The following is a 20,559-nucleotide window of genomic DNA, read 5'->3' as shown; positions in this document are numbered from 1 at the left end:
ATGAGAGATGAGCATGATGTGGCATGAAAGCAACGGAGCTTTTCATCAGTTTGTGATCATGTGGGTGAAATGCAGAGCTGTTTTTATGTATTTTCATACTAAATACATTTTACTGTGTTATATTGTTGCTCTGTGCAGTCTAGGGATACCATTAATTCAGATTGTGATATGTTTACTATACCAGCTGAAGTATCATGATAAAAAGTAGTATTGCGATACTGTAATTCATAACTCAAATCTATGAAATAAAGAAAATTGTCAGAAATATTATATTTTAAATGTTATAATAGGCCTACTTGAATAGAATTCATAATTATTTTATTATTGAAAAAAAGTATTTGCACATCACTTCCTCTAACATACATAATTTTTGTTTATTTTGTAGAAAACTGACCAACAAAAAAATACAATAAAATAAAGATACAAATTATGCAAAACGAAATTCGAAAAAAAAAAAGAGCAAATTTGGCTATATAAAGTGGTCAAAATTCTTTCAATGTTTCCTGTTGCTCATTTGGGCTTTTCATTTATTTTATTTTATTTTATTTTATTTTTTTTGCCTTATCAGGTAACAATCCAAAGTAATTCAAAATTTCACTTTGTGATTTGCTCTTTTTAAGAGATTGTTTCGGTTGTTGTCGTTATTAAATTATATGGACAGGAACAGAAATTAACTGATACAGATGCAAGTTCGAACTAAAGCGTCAGAAATTGTGCAACACAGTAGGCTAAAAGGCGTGTATTCTACACAGTTTTAAAACCACAGAATATTAAAATAAAACGGTCTATTTTCGCAGCATTTTAGTGACTTTTCCACATGCAACATTATGACATTACCACCGTTTACAAAGTGCAGTGACACGGCCAGTATTTTGGAGTCATAGTATCACGATGCTACCATAGTACCAGTAAACCATGCGTGCAACCCTAGTGTAGTCTAATAAAACGTATAAAAAGCGTTTGCTGACAAAAGTTGGTTTTAGATTTGCACATTTGGGCATTCTCCTTTATAATATCATGTCAGAAAAAGTATTATTTATAAAAATCTAAATAATAAAATTGGTGTCACATTGGCGCAGTGGGTAGTACGATCTAGTGGGTAGCCTCACAGCAAGGTTGCTGGTTTAAGTCAGTTGGCATTTCTGTGTGGAGTTTGCATGCTTTCCCCATGTTCGCATGGGTTTCCCCCACACACAATTCCAAAGACATGTGGAATAGGTAAAAAATTAATAGGCTAAATTCTCCATAGTGTATGTGTGTTATTGAGAGTGTATGGATGTTTCCCAGACTGGGTTGTAGCTTGAAGGGCAACCGCTGTAAAACATATGCTGGAAGAGTTAACAGTTCATTCCACTATGGTGACCCCGGATTAATAAAGGGACTAAGAAAAATTTATGAATAAATAGTGAAATTATATTAGCAGACAATGACTAAGTTAAGTTATATCCCAATATTCAAAATAGCATAGAAAACCATATAGTTAAATGATAATAATAAGTAATATTACTGCTTGTAGCCAGTCTACTGCAAAAAACGGAAAGATCTAATGAGGCCAGATTATATATTTACACTATTATTTGATGGCTAGAAAACCTTTAACATTTACAGTCAGATTGTAAATTGTAAGACGTCTGACATAGCTAGGGTTATTCTTAAATTACTAATATTTTTCTAAGAAAGACATATTAAATGATACAGAAAAGATAACAAAGCTAACGTTACTTAATGTATTAGCTATAGCAACAATATATGAACGGTATGTGATATCATTTACGTTAATCCCAAATATGTGTTTAGTTCTTTCTTAACTACGTTAACGATAGTAAATCTCAGTGTCAGTTGTCATTTAAGTTAACGTTAATGGAGCAAAAGATATCGAAGATAAACAATCGAGTAACGTTACCACACAACAATGGTCTGTTTGGTTGAAAGTCCTATTGTTTGGACTAAAATCATACCTTAATAATACAATTCCGCAAATATTCGCTTGTCAAGATACATAAACGGATCAATGAAGCTCCTCGGAGACTCAACACAAGCGGCCTGGCAACCACAAACAAACCGTGTCATTTATCCAGCATTCACTGTACATTTACATACATAATAGGGCTCACCTCCGCTCTCCCGACCGATTTAACCTGCGAAGTCCGCCTAAGATCGCCGTCGCCTTCATATTCATCTGAAGCACAAACCTCTCAAATCCGCCAAGCGTCCATATGTGTAAAATTACCCGAGTCTCTGCTCCTGAGCTCTGTCAGCCATGACTGTGTGAGGAGGAGAGAGAGGGATTGAGCTCTGATCCCCCTGCAGGCCGGGATGGATCTACTGCTGCTGGATCAATCCTGCCCTCCACATTTCCGTGTAGTTTGAGTGGTTTGTAGCATATATACATATATCTATGGGTTTTGTTATAATAGCGATGTAATTACAACCGAGAGTTCTTTTGAAGCAGTCTAAAATAAATCATTCCTGACAGCAAAAAAATAAATAAATAAATAAAAAAATAATAATTGATTAAGGATAAAGCACGCAAATAAGACGTAAAAAATTTGTAAAATCTTTAAAAAATAAATAAATAAATAATAATAATTATTTAAAATGCCATTTAAAATGTTCTCCTAAAGTGAGAATTTTTCTCAACCTCCTATGTTTATGTTATTTCACTTAAAAGGCAATGAAACAAACTTATCCATCGATAAATGTAAAATTACTGAGCCAACACACAATATTTGGAGAAATATGCTAATTTTAGAAAAAATATCAAATGGCTTTTATAGGTTTTTGCATCTATATATATATATGTAGTACACACATCTTCACCTTGTTGAACTAAAAGGAAAATGTAATAGACTAAATTTACCATTAATATTTACTGGAATAACAATTTGCCACATTACTACTTAGGTTTGAATCAGGTTTTTGTTTTTTGTTTTCTTGCTCTTTTGGTCTAAAAAATAATATATTTTTTTTAATTGATCAAAAGTGAGGATAAAGATATAAACAGTGCTACAACTTTGTTTCTTTGAAAAACAAAATGCTCTAACCATCACAGAATCCTCAAATATCACAGTTGTTTTAAATATTGATAAAAAAAATTCTTATATTATTTCTAAAGGTTCATGTGTCACCAAAAATTAGTTATGACTATTTAGAAAGTGCAAAAAGAAAATTGATCACAAATTGTAACATCACTTTTCAGCATTATCTGCACTTTCAGTTTGTATATTGCTATATTTTTGATCAAATACATGTAGAATTGTTGACAATAAAAGTTATTTCAAAATTACTTCATGTTTTAAATGTTGTAAATCCACAATTACTCCTTTATAATACATTTTAAACACAAAAAATATAGATCATAAAAAAAACAAGGTACATAAATGCACAAAGCTTTCTGCTGGATATTTTTTAATGAAAAACTAACTTGAGGAATGTTATTTAAAGTTGTACAAAATTACTAACAAACAGCTTAAAACAATAAAACATTTCTGCCATTTGGTTTCACGTTGACTTTCAAAAAAAAGTCAACATGCATTATTATAAGACATGGTAAGGTTTGCATAACATACATTCAGAATTACTTAGTGACACATTCCAGTATTCATTCTTAGAAACCAAAAGAGCAGAACATCATCAGGTGCTTAAACAGCCATAAAAGATACAGTAGTTCAACCAAAAATTTAAATCCGATCATCATCTACTCACTTTTTAACCATTTCAAACCTTTCTGAGTTTCTTTCTTCTGTAAAACACAAAAGAAGATAGTTTGAAGAAAGCTGGAAACCTGTACCCATTCACTTCCATAGTATTTGTTTTTACTATGAAGTAAATGGTTACAGGTTTCCAGCATTCCTAACCCTTACAGGTCAGTTTCCATCCTCGAAAATTGTGAATGAGTCTACACAAACATTCCAGTACAAATCAATTGATATGTCACAATAAACCCTGATGTGTTTCTGGAAGAAACTTGCAGTAATACAAAATGGAGAATTTGGTTCTGGTTTGACTGCTCAAAGTACAGCTAGTAGTGCAACATTGGGAGATATGAATCAACTTCTCCCTTCCTTTACGTACTTGAGGTGTGTATCCAAATTGTCTTGTTCAAAAACAAATGAGAAACATTAGAGTTTCATTAGATTCGTTAGAGTTCTTCATTTCTGTTCTTTTTTCCAGGGTAGTCCAGTCCAAAGAAAGACGAGGGTCTCCCGTGAATGTTTCTCTCTCTTTTGACAAAGGCAGAGAAGGATGAAACACAGTTGCCGATGAAGTGATCAGCCTGTCCGAGGATGTACAGGTCAACCTGAGCAGTGTCCGGCTGCAAGCTCACCACTTTCACCTGCGCAAAATGCGTCAACAATATTATATTGGTAACCAGTTCATGTTCTGAGTTCAAATGACTTTAAACTGTATAGAAGTGTCTTGAAAAATATCAAGTAAAATATTATTTACTGTCATCATGGCAAAGACAAAATAAATCAGTTATCAGAAAAGTGTTAATAGTTATTAAAACTATTATGTTTAGAAATGTTCAAAAAATTGTCCCTCTGTTAAACAGAAATTGGGGAAAAAATAAACAAGGGGGGCTAATAATTCAGGGGTTCATAATTCTGATTGCAGGAATACTGCTCATTTTATGATTTCACATCCACATAAATCTTGAACTCTCAGTTTTTCCAAAATTGCTTTATTTACTGCTTGCAACAAAAAAGTCAGAATTGCAATATATAAACACTAAGGGGTCTATTTTGACGATCCATGCGCAAATTGCAAAGCGCAAGGCGCAAACACATTAGGGGCGTGTCAGAATCCCCTTTTGCTAATATAAGGATGGACAAATCCACTTTGCGCCGTGGTGCATGGTCTAAAAGGGTTGAGCTTATTTTCTTAATGAGTTATAGGTGTGTTTTGGGAATAAACCAATCAGAGTCTCATTTCCCATTCTCTTTAAAAGTCAGTTGCGTCACACCATATCACATTTGCTATTTACATGACAGACTTTGTAAGTGGAAAAACTGAACATTTCACTAGCAAGAAAACAGTTAAACAGAGCATCTACAGCGCAAGAATGAGAGATGAGCTATTTTCATTATTTACTTTCACTTTTGCTCTCGTGGACAGGGAAACCTTGTACGTACAGACATTAATTAGCCTATAAATAATGAATTTTGCTTGTTTAGCGCAAATATTTGTTTCAAAACTATTTCTAAATTCAGTTCTAATTTTCAGCAAACAAATAAATGACCATTAATAATGAAGTGTGCTCAAAAACCTGAGTTATATCATAAAACACATGCTGTGCCCCATATAAAACCTGACAGGTGAACAAATCTAAGCTAGTTTTTAATAAAACAAATATAAATACGCATATAATAAATATTACTGCTAATATTAATAACATTATACAAAAGCAAATTGTTATGAATAAATTAAAAGCTCCCTGAGATGAAGAAGGCATGAAGGCAGAGTTTTTTTTATTTATGTAGGCTAGAAAATAATATGTTTTGTAATATTTTAATCCTTTATATTTATATCCTATATATATCCTTATTATATCTGATATATATCCTTAATATTTAAATTATTTTTCATATGTAAAGATATTGGCATATTGCTCTACATCTTGTGTGTATTAAGCAGTGTGCAAGCGAGGCGCACAACTTACGCACTCTGCGCTGGACTTTAGACCGGCTTTGTTCTGGTCTATTGAAAAATCTATTATAGTTTCTCAAAATAGCAATGCGACTGCAATGCTTCAACACGTTTCCTTTTTTAGACCAGAACACCTATGGGCACAAATGCATTTGCTATTTAATCAGCGTGGCGGAAAACGTCAAAAAGACTCTTGCGTCAAGCTGAAACTAGCAAACAACAATTGCGTCGCGCCTTGTGCCACATTGCGCAGAGTGTATGATAAGGCACTAAATGTTTCCTCAAATTTTAGACTTCATGCGTGCAGTTCAGAACTTTAAATTGTTACTTTCCAAGTTACAATTCAGATATTCTCCATCCTAATTTTAAATCTATATCTCAAAGCGAAAGCGTATACTAAATTGTTACATTTTAATTTACCTTGCAAATCTGACTTTTACAACTTATTGCCTATGAATTGCCAAGTGTAGTGAAGTGCCAAGTCAGAATTGCAATACTAGAATTGGTTGCCACTCTTTTTACCATCTTCCAATTGGGATTTTTAGGAGTTTACAGCTTATACTCATGACATTTTGTCATCTTTTTCTTCAAAATTCCACATCTCACAATTTTAATTTCTTTTTTTTTTTCAGGAATGCAAATTTTAAATCTCACGTGTCATTTTATTTTGCAGTTATTTCTGTACTAAAAACAAGCATCTCTATTAATCTCACCTTGCCCTTGAAGAGTTTCTGAATCTCTGTGGTGTGCGACTCTGAGTCTGTTGCTATGTATACAGACTGAGCACCAGTGTTCTTCACCCAGAGTTTCACAGCTCGGCGGATCTCCGTCAGATCAGGTAAACACATGTTCATGGTCAGTGGCAGAGCAGTCTGACGGTCATATCCTACACACTGTGGAGACGCCATAAAGTGTGGACCAGTATCACCCGTTTTCAACAGCTTGCAGGCGTTTTGCTGTGTGGAAAGGTAAAAGAGAACAGATAAATGAACAGTCAAGAAGATATCATTTAAGGCAGTGGTTCACAAACTGTGGTAGATGTACCACTAGTTGTACGCAGGCTTACTTCTAGTGCTACATGGAAGAACAGCTGAATAATTAAAGCTAAAAAAGAACACCCTTTTAACCATTTAATGCGTACGATAACACCGATGTGGTGAGTAAATTGATTTGAATATGCTAAACCTTTTTGAATATGCTAAACCTATTTTATTTTCAATTTTCTAATGTTTGTTATGTATTTTACCATTTGAAGCCAATTTGTTCCCCATATTTGTAATGGTTGTTGGGGATGTATCCCTTATTTTTATTTCCCAATGTGGACAGATATAGTTTAATTTGCCTTTCTGATACACAAAGCCTACCCTAATGTGCAGTACGCAGATCAAATTTTTTATTTAAATTTGTAAATTAAATTACAGTACAGTACAGTACAGTATATCTAAAATACAAAGTAATGTTTAGATTTCAAAGAAAAATAAGTCATATATTTCCCAGAGATAGGTTGCGGCTGGAAGGGCATCCGTTGCGTAAAAACCTGCTGGATAAGTTGGCGGTTCATTCCGCTGTGGCGACCCCGGATTAATAAAGGGACCAAGCCAACAAGAAAATGAATGAATGAATGAAATAAGTCATATATACAGTTAAAGTCAGAATTATTAGCCCCCCTTTTAATTTTATTTTTAACAGAGCAAGGAAGTTTTAACAATGTGTCTGATAATATTTTGTCTTCTGGAGAAAGTTTGATTTGTTTTATTTCGGCTTGAAAAAAAGCAGTTTAAGCTGTATAGAAGTGTGTTGAAAAATATCTAGTAAAATACTATGTACTGTCATCATGGCAAAGATGCAATAAATCAGTTATTAAAACTATTATGTTTAGAAATGTGATGAAAAAGTCTTATCTCCGTTAAACAGAAATTAGGGAAAAAAACAGGGGACTAATAATTCAGGGGGGCTAATTATTCGGACTTCAACTGTACATGCATCATATATTTCAAAATGTATCAAAAAGAGTTTATATATGAATATGACGACATATAGCTTTTAATTATGAGGTCCAACGAATATTTCTAGGTTTTGATGAATAGGCTACTTTATGATAATACTTTATATTTAAGTACAGCAGTTTTCTATTTACTTTTTAAGAACAGTGTCATTTTTAATTTAATTTTAAGACCACATTTTAATTTAAACGTTGACATTTTAGTTATTTGTTACCTGTAAGCACAGTACAGTGTTAATGTTCAAACTATTTCTAATGTTTAAAGTGGTTGACATAGCTGTGGCTGCATAATTAGGCCTACTACGCTACTGTATTTCAATACTGGTCATTATGGTGGTACTTGGAGAGGCACTTTTTCTCTGAGGTGGTACTTAGTGAAAAAAGTTTGAGAACCTCTTATTTAAGATCATTATTATGTAAAATTGATTGAAAAAAATAATAAGTTAATAAATGATAACTACATTTGGGTTGAAAATGTTTTTTCAAGACGATAAAAGAGTACAGCCATACATTTTTGAAACACAAGAAAAAACATACAAGAATCAGTTTATTAAATATTAAACAAATATTTTACCAAAAAATAAAAAAAACAATATTTAAGATTGCAGTGCAACTCCAAAATAAGTCATTGTTATTTTACATCTTTATACTTTCCTCTGAACCACTCGGTTTTAACCATTTGTTAGCAAGAGGTCACTGGTTCGAACCTCGGCGCAGTTGGCTGTGTGGAGTTTGCATGTTCTCCCTGCCTTCACGTGGGTTTCCTCCGGGTGCTCTGGTTTCCCCCACAGTCCAAAGACATGTGGTACAGGTGAATTGGGTAGGCTAAATTGACCGTAGAGTGTACCGTAGAGTTCAGGTTAAATTGACTGTAGAGTGTATGTGAGTGTATGTGTGTGAATGTGTGTGAATGTGTGTGTGAATGTTTTCCAGAGATGGGTTGCGGCTGGAAGGGCATCCGCTGCGTAAAAACTTGCTGGATAAGTTGGCGGTTTATTCCACTGTGGCAACCCCGGATTAACAAAGGGACTAAGCCGACAAGAAAATGAATGAATGAATGATAATTTCTTCTGTTATGTTTTCATAAAAACAAAATTGTTTAAATAAACATTTCACACTTTTATGACATTTTACTTTCATACTTGTTATTTGTTTTAATAAAGTTATACATTTTAATAAACATGTATACATAAGTTTGCTATCAGCATAATTAATTAAATAGTTTTTGATTGAAGCCTCTTATGTCCACCAAGACAAGACAGACTTATTTGATAAAAAACAAAGCCAAACAATAATAATAAATAGTATTATAATTATATAAAATAACGCACTGCATAATCTATTAATACATTTCTAAAATTGGTTTTATTACTGTTATGGCAAATTTTTATTAATAGTTGTTGTGAAATGGATCACTGCATCCAAAATAAAAGTCCATATTCACAATATATACATGTGCCTATTGTACATAATTCATTTATAAGGATTAATTGACAACAGGTTGTTGAATGATTAGAACAAAATAATACCAAGCGGAGTACCTTGGGTATACGTTATTTTCTAAAAATTCCATGGCTTTTTGTCAATTGTTCTACTTGTACTACACTTAATTGCTACACCTAGAAATAGATTAATTATGACACCCTATAAAGCCCAAAATGTATGGTGATAAATAGGTTGTTTTCATTTCCATTTAAAGTTAAATAACTAAGCAGAAACGTTGAAGGCTGATAAAAAAGCTCCTTTTAAAAGAAAATCTCAGATGCCACCCGCATTTCAACTCTTCAATTGTAGATTCAGACATGCAGAACTCACCCAATCAGAGCCGATCCTCAGATGGATGCCCACGTAGGGTCTGTTCAGCAGGTTTCTGATGTGACCTTCTCCTTCCTGTACAATTTTGTCAGACCAAACCACAAACTGCTGCAGACCAATGTGCTCCTCCAACACAGGAAACTGCGCCGGGGCTCCTGGAAGAGCAAGAACCGGATGCTCCTTTGGCGGAAACCTGTCGAGTTCAAAAATGAGTGAATTTAAGGTTGAGGCATGATGAATCCAATCATCTATATTTACTGTGCCCTTCAATGACACTGACACCCTTGGTAAATATGAGAGAAAAACTCTGTTTCATTGAAAAATTGCAAATGCAACCACTTTATCAAAAACCATACATCTTTGTTAAACATGCCGATTCTTATGCTTATTAAAAGGTCAAATTTAAAGGTGCTGTATGTAAATTTTTTACTCTTCTAAAGCATAAAAATAGCATAAATTTATTTATTATTTTAATTAATAAAAAATCATTATTTTTTAAAACCTTTAATAGACAGAATATTGCAGAAAATTGACAGGAATTAGTTGGGAGCAAAGAGAGGGGAAGGGTCGGCAAAGGACCTCCAACCGGGAATCAAACTTGGGTTGCCGTGAGCACCATGGTGCTATATGTAGGCACACTTAACCACTAGGCTATTGGCGCAGATGTGTTTGCAGATATTTAAGAAATATGCTAAGTAAAACAATGCTAAAGCTGGATATTCTGCTTGGAAAATGTCAGTTATGTGCCTGAACGCTACAGGTGAATTGGGTAGGCTAAATTGACCGTAGAGTGTATGTGTGTGAATGTGTGTGTGGATGTTTCCCAGGGATGGGTTGCGGCTGAAAGGGCATTCCGCTGTGGCAACCCCGGATTAACAAAGGGACTAAGCCGACAAGAAAATGAATGAATGAATGACCATTTCTTCTGTTATGTTTTCATAAAAACAATTGTTTACATAAACATTTCACACTTTTATGACAATTAACTTTCATACTTGTTATTTGTTTCAATAAAGTTATACATTTTAATTAAAATGTATATTAAGCTATTGGCTCAGACGTGTTTGCAGATATTTAGGAACCTGCTAAGTAAAACAATGCTAAAGCTGGATATTCTGCTTGGAAAATGTCAGTTATGTGCCGGAACGCTGTCTTTGTTTTGGTTCTTTTAACCCGCCCACTGCCACTTGAGCCAATCATATTACAGCACCCCGCGTTGCCTGGTTTGGAAAACCACATATTTTATTAATTGAGTCAGAAAGGCGCTCAAAGAATGCATCCGTGACCCAAATGCGACCTCTGGTGGACAGCAGCACACTCTGAAATGAGACCACATGAGGTGGTTATTAATTAGCAAATAATATAAATATTACGAACGTAAACATTAGGTGAGCAGGTCACATTGTGACCCCATGTCCTAACAACACGCTACATGACAAGATTTGCAGTTATATAAGCAGTTTGGCTGTGCACCAGATGCAGTACGGCAGAAATATTAATACAATATAATGCACTCACTCATGAAATGGTAAGGTTTATAATCTAATAGATTATCTGTAGATGCTAAATCACAGAGATGTGTTGGTTTGCATTATTTTACAGTCCTAAAGTTCAATTTCAAACAGTTTATTTTATTTTCAAGATCTGAGGTGAACTATCTGCGGTTGCTTTCAGTAGTACGCTTGATTTGACTTGATTTTGATTTGATTTGACTTTTCCAAACACTTTCCAGGTGCATTAACCAGTGGTGTAAAGTACTTGAGTAAATGGACTTTGTTACTTAAGTATTCTTTGGGCTACTTTGTACTTGTACTGAGTATCAAAAATTGAAGCAACTTTTACTCTCTACTAGACTACATTTTTGATTGAATATATGTAATCTTTACTTCACTACATTTGAACGGACGCTTACGGTTACTCATTACATTGTGATTGTGTGCGACAAGTCGGCATCTTTATCTACCACAGCTAATTTGTTAGGCGGACGAGGCAATATCGCCAATTGAAGTGTGCTAAAGGTACTGTATACTATTTATGAGCTAAATCACGTGAATTAGCAGCTTGCCTAATACCAGGTGTTTAATTAACGACATGGCTGCAGCCAATGGTGAAGACGAAGTTGGCACATCAAGCAGTGCCAGGCTGCCAGCACTGATGACCATCCATGGCCTTATCTGAAATAAATGTTTTCATTTGCCGAAATACAGAATGTTTCTTACAGGATGCCGCGTCAACTTTGTTTGCCACGAACCACGAAAATAAGCGCTTTTAAGAATTTATCATCAAATTTGAGAAAACGCATTGAGGTAAAAGTCTATTTAATGTTAATTTAGTTCAATTTTGTCTGACTTTACAATAGTATTGTAAGCATATTATTACCAAAAGTTAATAGTTACTGATATGACATTTTGCATCAGGTGCATTTAGCTGTGAGTTTGTGATGTATTTTATATTGAATTTATTTATAGTTTACTAAGTTGAAAAATAACAGTTTAATTTTAATACAGAGAAAACATCCTAATCAATTGAAAAACTACTCAAAATAAAAACTTTGCCCCCCTCTGAGACTGAGAGAGGATCACATCAAAGTCAGCTCTGAATCTTATTTTACTATGCTTTACTACTTTTTTTGGACATTTGAGTTTGACTGAAACTTTTGTTCTATTTTTTTTTTTTTATCTATTTTGTTCTGCCATTTTAAACATTGAGGTGTTCAATTAAATTTCTTTATTAGGAAATAAAACATTTCTTGGTGTTCTTTGCCTACATTTAGTGTGAGTAAAAACTTAAGTTCTTTTAAAATCGGAAACTTTAATACTTTTACTCAAGTCTTATTGGAATTGGTGACTTGAAACTTGTAATAGAGTAATTTTTACAGTAAGTTATCTGTACTTTTACTCAAGTATGGTTTTCAGGTACTCTTTACACCTCTGGCATTAACAACAATTTGCAGGACTTTACCAGTTAGACAAATTAAATTTTCATAAACACATACTTCATCACACTACATCAGATGTTATTTGTTTTCGGTCACACTTTACAATGCGGTTCATTAGTTAATGTTAATTAATGCATTTACTAACATGAACAAACAATGAACAATACATTTACTACCATATTTATTCATGTTAGTAAACGTTAGTTAATGAAAATACAGTTGTTCATTGTTCGTTCATTTTAACTCATGGTGCATTAACTAATGTTAACAAGCATGGACTTGGATGTTAATAATGCATTAGTAAATGTTTAATTATGATTAATAAATGCTGTACAAGTGTTGTTCATTAGTTCATGTTAGTAAATGCATTAACTAATGAACCTTATTGTAAAGTGTAACCTTGTTTTCTTTATGTTTACGTTTTATCTTACATTTATATTTATTTTAATTTCAAAGGGCTCAGATTTAATGATAAATTATTTTTACCTATTTAGGAATATGAAATTACTTTTGATAGTATTATTTTTTAAGCACTTTCCAAACCTTAAAATCACTAATTACATTAAAATTCAATCATTTTCAAGGATTTCCAGCGCCCGTACGAAGCCTGAATACGTGTGCACAATTATTGGCAGGTGCATCTTTATGAACTTATAAGAGAAGATTTTTTTTGATAAGTCCTTCCCTATTTTTGTACACCGTGACCTCCTGTTTCACTGGATTATGAGGTAAAAAAAAGGACAATTTTTCCTGTTGTTCATAACAATCAGTACGATCAAATATATACAGTAGCTGTGATTTACGTCAAAATGTCAACAAAAAATGAAGTGGCTTTAAGATAATAGCACAAACAAAAAAAAAAGTCTATTCCCACCATCAGGACAAAAATTAAGAAAGTCCAATCAGCTGGAAGTGTTATGAATCAGCCCGGAACAGGAAGTGAGTCAGTGTTTTTATAACTGTCAGCAGGATGGTTTTAGTGGTTGAAAAAATCTTTAAATATCACAGCTGTACAATCGTAGAAAGTATTTTAGGTCCTGTTGTCAAAAAATCTGCAAAACTACAATCTGGTGTCGCCAACATCACCATAAAATCAAAGTTAAGATTTCAAGTTGATATTATGACTGAATTAAATGAGTAGTTTAAAGTTCACTCATAAATGAAAATGTACTCACTACTTACTTGTCAGGTGGTGTCATGTTCCATGTTAGTTTTTTTTTGCGTATTTATTTTCCTCACCCTTCACTCCTCTTCTTACTCCACTCTTAGGTTTCTTATTTGTTCAGTTAAGTGTCCATCATCATTACAACAGTGCCAATTCCACCAATCCCCGGACAAGCCGTGAGGATTTAAAGCACAGACGGATCAGTGTGTGGTGTGCGCTCTGCCTCGGCATACTATTGTGCTCCTTGCAATTTGTGTTTTTGACATGCTTAGGCTATTGGGGATTTATTATCTCTTGTTAAACTTTGTTGGCTTTAAGTAAATGCTTTGATGATTGTTGTGTGATTCTAAGCTGAGCCTTATGACGTTGTTGTTTTAGTTTAGATTGATTTTTGTTAGATTAGTTTGAGTGTTTTGCCCACTGTGTAATTTTGAGTTTTGTAGTTTAATTCGTTTAGATCTGGTGTCCTGTGCACTGAAGATATCGGTTTCATTTTCATTATTTTATTATTATTTTTTTTTTTGTCGCCTAGTTTAGACTTTAGACTTAAGAATTGTTTTGTTTTGTTCATTTCTTTTATTTGGCTTACACTCACTGTTTTTGTTCTTAAGAGAATATTGTAAGTGTTTATTTCTTTTTTCCATTTATTATTGTTACATCTTTTGGGCGAAGCAGTGGCGCAGTAGGTAGTGCTGTCGCCTGACAGCAAGAATTTCTGTGAGGAGTTTGCATGTTCTCCCTGCGTTCGTGTGGGATTCCTCCAGGTGCTCCGGTTTCCCCCACAGTCTAAAGACATGCTGCAGGTGAATTGGGTTGGCTAAATTGTCCGTAGTGTATGAGTGTATGAGGGTGATAGGCCCAGACGACAGGCCGGCCGGAATGTCTAAAAAAAAGTCTTTATCATATGGACAAGTCTAAATGGAGGACTTGTTCCAAAGAGCCGACCCCGCAACCATACGGGACTAAGGCCAAAGAAGAAGAAGAAGATTGTTACATCTTTTGTTTAAACCCTTTTAAACATCACAAACACGTGAAACAGGTGGTTTCAAAGCTTTTTTGAGTATCTTTCTTCTGATAAACACTATAAAGAAGAAATTTTGTAGAAAGCTTAACACCTGTAACCATTGACTTCCATTGTAGAAAAAAATATTATGGAAGTATTTGTTACTGGTTTCCAGCTTCAAAATATCCTAAAAGTAAACCTGCTAAGAAAGTCAAACATGTTTAGGAAAAGTAAAGGGTGCGTAAATGCTGACAGAACTATCTCTTTAAACAATGAAGAGATTTTTCACAGTGTTCTTTGCTCATATTTAGTGAAGGGCACTGTTTGTGTGTGAACCTTACCTTTTAATCCAGTGTGGCTGGTAGTAGGAGCTGAATGAAAGACCTCCAAAAAGAACGGATCGGTCAAAGTCCACTCCAATATGGTCCCAGAACGGACCAAAAGGATTTCCATCCTGCAGCAGACATCATGCATTACAAGTGCACTGTCATGAGTCTATACAACATGCAAATCTGCTGAAAGTCCGATAGATGGCAGTGTTGCCATGCTCATTTTGCATAGTTAAAGGGATAGTTCACCCAAAACCGAAAACTCTTGTAATCATTTACTGTCTCTTTACTTGTTCCAAAGCCGTCTGACTTAATTTCTTCTGTTGAATACAAAAGAACTTCTTCTGAAGAATGTTGGAAACCTTTAACTATTGACTTCCACAGTACTTGTTTTTCCAACTGACCTGTTGATGTCAATGGTTACAGGTTTCCAACGTTCTTCAAAATATCTTCTTTTGTGTTCAAAGGAAGAAAATCAAACAGGTTTGGAACAAGTGAAGAGTGAGTAAATGGTGATGAGTTTTTTCTTGGGTGAACTATCCCTATATAGTGCACTTGTGCCAGGCAATATGACAAAATTTAATATCACAACATAAGCTGTCTCATATCCTGATAACTATACATATACACATCATATAGTACCGTTTCTGCAAATTCAATCAATTAATAGTTTATATATATTGACCACATGTAAAAGACTATTTCTTTTTTATATTTTAAAGTAAAGAAACAAACAGAAATATATTCCTCTTTACTTCAAATGTGATTATAGTTCTCATTTATCTTTACTTGTAGAAACACAAAGCAAACCTTATTAAAACACTTTTCAAAAACTAATGATTGCAGGTCCAACATAATAAATAATTAGAAAATATATTCCTAAATTAAATGCAAAATGTAAACATTGTCAAGACTGCAACTTTCTCATGATGAATTATTAGCCTACCGTTTATTTTTTCCCCAATTTCTGTTCAACAGAGAGAAGATTTTTTTCAACACATTTCTAAACATAATAGTTTTAATAAATCATTAGTAATAACTGATTTACTTTATCTTTTCCATGATGACAGTAAATAATATTTTACAAGATATTTTTCAAGACACTTCTATACAGCTTAAAGTGACATTTAAAGTCTTAACTAGGTTAATTAGATTAACTAGGCAGAATTGGGGATTAGGCAAGTCATTGTATAACAATGGTTTGTTCTGTAGTCTATTGAGAAAAACATAGCTTAAAGGGGCTAATAATTTTGACCTTAAAATTGTGTTTAAAAAATTAAAAACTGCTTTTATTCTAGCTGAAATAAGACCATAAGACTTTCTCCAGAAGAAAAAATATCAGATATACTGTGAAAACTTCCTTGCTCTGTAAAACATCATTTGGGAAATATTTAAAAAAGAAAAAAAATTTCAAAGGGGGCTAATAATTCTGACTTCACCTGTATACAGTGTCCCGCATAAATGAGTACACAACTTTTGAAAATGAATATTCTTATCCATTTTTCAGTTAATAGAGTCAATATAATTTGGAGCATTTAATCAAAACATTTATATTAAACAGCTTTATCTATTCAAATAAGATTTTGGTCACATCTTTAGTAATAGAAAGGTGATACATTTAAAATCAAACAAGTTACTCCAAAAAATTAAATAAAAAATACAAACTCAAAAATTTTAACTCATTTTTTTATGTTTCTCTTATTTTTTATTTTTTTTTTGTTTTTTCTAGTTTATTTAAAGTTAAAATTTTATATTTTTCCCAAACATATTAATTGGGGTGTACTAAATTTATAACCGTGATCGTAAGTTTTCTGTTATATTAGTTCCAGTTTTGGCTTTGGTGATGACTAATCTAACATATATACACTAATAGATTATTGTAATAATCTTTATAAAACATTTATTTAAAAGAGAGATCAGAGAGGGAGTACTCGTTTATGCTTTGCTCTAAAGTGCAGCATTCAGAAAGAAATGATTGAGAAAAAATATAATGTTAACTTTAAACATGGTACCTTCATAGGACAGCTCTTTTTGTCCTGGCTCCTGTGCGCTGCGGACTCAAAGCAGTAAGCGATTCTCTGACCATGAGGCCAGTGTTTAGGAGCCAAGTGCTCCATGAAGTCCTCCAGACTCACCACACGGTGGTACTGCTTCAGCGGCTCCAGCTGGAAATACTCACTGTATGGAACATGCACCTGTTACAGAGAGATGCAGAAGAGAAACGTGCTTCATCAATAATCCGCTTATTCACATACTCATCTACTAGAGTGAGAGAGCTGGTCATTATCTGGTTAATTAGACACTATGTTTTAAAACAAGTTAATAGCTAACTGGTGTGGTTTTAAACTAGGACTGGGCGATATTACAAAAATGCAATCTCAAAATTATTTTCCATGTTGAACAATAACGATATATATTCTGATATAAATTGTTAATACTTCCAGATCTTAAAGAGTACCCCAACATTGACTGAAGCCACGAAAAATTGGAGGGTCCATTAAATGGCATAACATATTTTCCGTTGATAAGTTTCCGGTGGACAAAAATTCGGTACATCTCTAATATCAACACACTTTTAGATTCCCATTTTTGCACATTTCTATATAGTATGGAGTAAAAGGTTCAGAGCTTATCATTGTTATTGACATCAATTTTATCACGATTAGATGTAATATAGTTTATCAGCCCAGGCCTATTTTAAACTCCAGAGATCTTTTAAATAAATCTGAAACAAATACACAAATAAAAATGACAAAAAACAAACTAGATGAAAATGACGAAAAACAAACTAGAAATCTTGCCTTGGTAAATGTCCTGAAAGATGTACTAAAGCAACGTAAATAAAAATAAACCTAAACAGCTAGAAATTAAATTAAATGGAAATAAAAAAAACTATTAAATGTTACACTGGAAACCTAAAATAATTAATGACTACAAATGTCTTCCTAGTAATGGGTTGCGGCTGGAAGGACATCTGCTGCGTAAAACATGCTGGATAAATTGCCAGTTAGTTCCGCTGTGGTGACCCCAGGTTAATAATGGGACTAAGCCAAAAAGAAAATGAGTGAATGAACTACAACTGACAGAAATAAAATCAAAAATTAAAAAACCTCATTCAAAGCATTATTAAATTATATTCAAATGTATAATAAAACGACACTGGTCTTGTCCAACTAATGGCCAGTTTGGACAAAATATTATTTATTTATAAGTTGTTTTTATTTCAAAACAAATAGTAAAATTGAGGTATTCTTTAAATACTTCAAAAAGTTAAATGGAAAGTAAAAATTATATATATATATATACATATATATATATATATATATATATATATATATATATATATATATATATATATATATATATGAATACAAAATATTATAAACATTTTAACAGTACATGCATAATTCATAGAGTGCTCATCATATATAAGTACACCCCTCACAAATCTATCTTATAAATTCGTATTTTTAATAGGAAGCTATACACTACAGGGTGATTCAAAAAGAACACAACTTTAAAAATCTGTATTAAATCAAAGAAACATGATGGAACCTTGAGAAATAAATTAATGCGAAGAGTCCTTTTTTCAGTAGAGAACAAGTATATAGATGTTCAATATGACTCTCTCCAGAGACTCAAGTGACCCGAAAGTTGTGATATTCTTTTTGAATCTGGAGCTAATCTACCAAAATAACTTACAATAACGGTCCAAAAACAAGTACACCCAAATTAATATGTTATAGAAAAATAATAAATACAAATTTAATAGAGGAAATTTAGTTGAAATTTTGTGGGTTGTATTTTTTTTTGTGATATTTAGCTTAAATTTAATTATATTATCTTTCAATTTCTGAATATGTTTGGTGACTAAAATATAATTTCAACAAATATGTGAGTTTAATAAATCTGTTTTGTTTAAATGCACCAAAATACATTACGTATATTTACTGAGAAATTACATGCAAATGGCAAACTTGCCATGAAAAGAAACATGTTTTCACCAAAATAGCGAAATCGTTTCTACATTTTTTTGCACAGGCAAGTGTTTTACAGTACTTTAAAATGTCTCTGTCAATGTTTTCAAACTATTATATTTGATTTACCAAAGTCATACAAATGGTAATTTCACATCCGTCACATCCATAACAAAGCTTTTCCCTCAAAAACTTAAAAAATGTCAAAATTAAATAAAATCAATCATTTTTGTTGTATAAAAAGACAACTCTTATCCTTTTGATGAGCATTATTTATTTCGGGTTTTGCAGTTTAATTCACAGAATTTCTACAAAATATGTTGTAGACTGCAAACTTGGGCTTTTTTGTCACATCCATAACGCATGTATATTTCCCTGATTTACAATATAACAAATGTTTATAGATCAGTATTTTTCTGCTCCTACATCTCTGTGGCTAGTTGTTTAGAAAAATATAAACAGATGATTCAATATAATGTTAATGTATACTTCCTCTGTCAATTTATGTTTTGAGATTTTACAGCAAATGTCAACTTACTATTATCTTATTAATTATTTGTTTAAAAGTCATCAAACTAAGTTATCATTTTATTTTAATAAACTTAAATTAAAGGTGTGATAAAAGTGTAACCACAGTTCTATAATAGAGAAGCTCATTCTATAAGTCTGTGTGTGTGATGCATGACATATGAAATGTGGTCAGATGAGTGACGTGTTGTTGTGTTTACATTAGTAAAAGGCGGCGAGTGATGGCGGTAAACAATCCACGGCGGAACCGCGAGAGTTCGGTTCAGCATTTTAGCAAAAGCCAGTGATCCAAGAAAGTGATCCACCTGGTTTCCAAAGCGACCTACAAAAGAGCATATCGATGAAACGATAAGTTTATTACGGAAGCGCAACACAGAGACAGGCGCTTTATGGCTGTACAGTAAAATGTCTAGATTCATCTGATTCTCGTTAAAGTTGAGCTGTAAATGTGTCAGATGTATCCTGAGTTCATTACCCATGCACGGACAGTACAGAATGTATCCATTTTCATCCCACGTCACGTCTGTAGCGTCGATAAATACATTGAGGAAAATGAGTGATGTGTGCAAATAAGTTACAATGAAAAGTTTCAGGTGCTTTGGTCTCGCCGCCATCGCTGTTCACTCTCTATCCCACAATGCACTGCGAACGTGAAGTTAACCCTTCATTTCCCAGTAAGGTAAGGTAAAAAGGCTTTAATCTTCTCCTTTTCGATTTCGTTTTTGCCCCTTTCTTTATATTTGAGTCAAATGTTTTTTACAGAGGGATTTTGAGAATATTGTTATCAATCCATAGTTTAGAAACTACTGCAGCTTGGGAAAAACTATAGTTTGCATTTATGTTGAACTAAATGTCTAATTAAAGTCAGGCAAATTATAATAATGCATTCCTCGTATGTAAACGAAAACCTTTATAACATATAGAACAGCAGCTGATATGGAGGACGAAACATAAAATAAATATAAATAAATAAATATGCAAATAGGCCTAAATAAATAAATACATAGACTGCACAAATAAAACAAAAAAACATAAATATGCAAATAAATGAGTAAATAAATACATAAACTGCACAAATAAAACAATAAATACATAAATATGCAAATATATAAATAAATGAGTAAATAAATACATAAACTCCTGCATAAATAAA

General features: G+C 33.0%; 2 protein-coding genes across 5 annotated transcripts in view; both read right to left on the bottom strand.

Moving 5' to 3' along the window:
- Window positions 1-2,363, bottom strand: part of kif3b (kinesin family member 3B) — a 28,391-nt gene extending 26,028 nt beyond the window's left edge. For 2 of the 4 annotated variants that reach the window (XM_087304877.1, XM_087304879.1), the window contains exon 1: window positions 1,959-2,363. The gene's annotated coding sequence lies outside the window, so the exon portion shown is untranslated. 4 annotated transcript variants of the gene reach the window in all.
- A 1,028-nt stretch (window positions 2,364-3,391) lies between these two features.
- Window positions 3,392-20,079, bottom strand: pofut1 (protein O-fucosyltransferase 1). The gene is given in 7 exon segments (NM_205718.3): window positions 3,392-4,336; window positions 6,363-6,605; window positions 9,467-9,659; window positions 14,914-15,026; window positions 16,914-17,096; window positions 19,607-19,728; window positions 19,882-20,079. Coding segments are annotated over 7 exon segments (1,188 nt in total). The 5' UTR covers window positions 20,021-20,079; the 3' UTR covers window positions 3,392-4,141.
- Window positions 20,080-20,559: the final 480 nt, after the last annotated feature.

Source organism: Danio rerio, chromosome 23 (assembly GCF_052040795.2).
Source record: "Danio rerio strain M-AB ecotype USA chromosome 23, GRCz13ab, whole genome shotgun sequence".
Taxonomy (NCBI): Eukaryota; Metazoa; Chordata; class Actinopteri; order Cypriniformes; family Danionidae; genus Danio; species Danio rerio.
The sequence above is the reverse complement of the archived record's forward strand: the minus strand, read 5'-3'. Positions and strand labels throughout refer to the sequence as shown.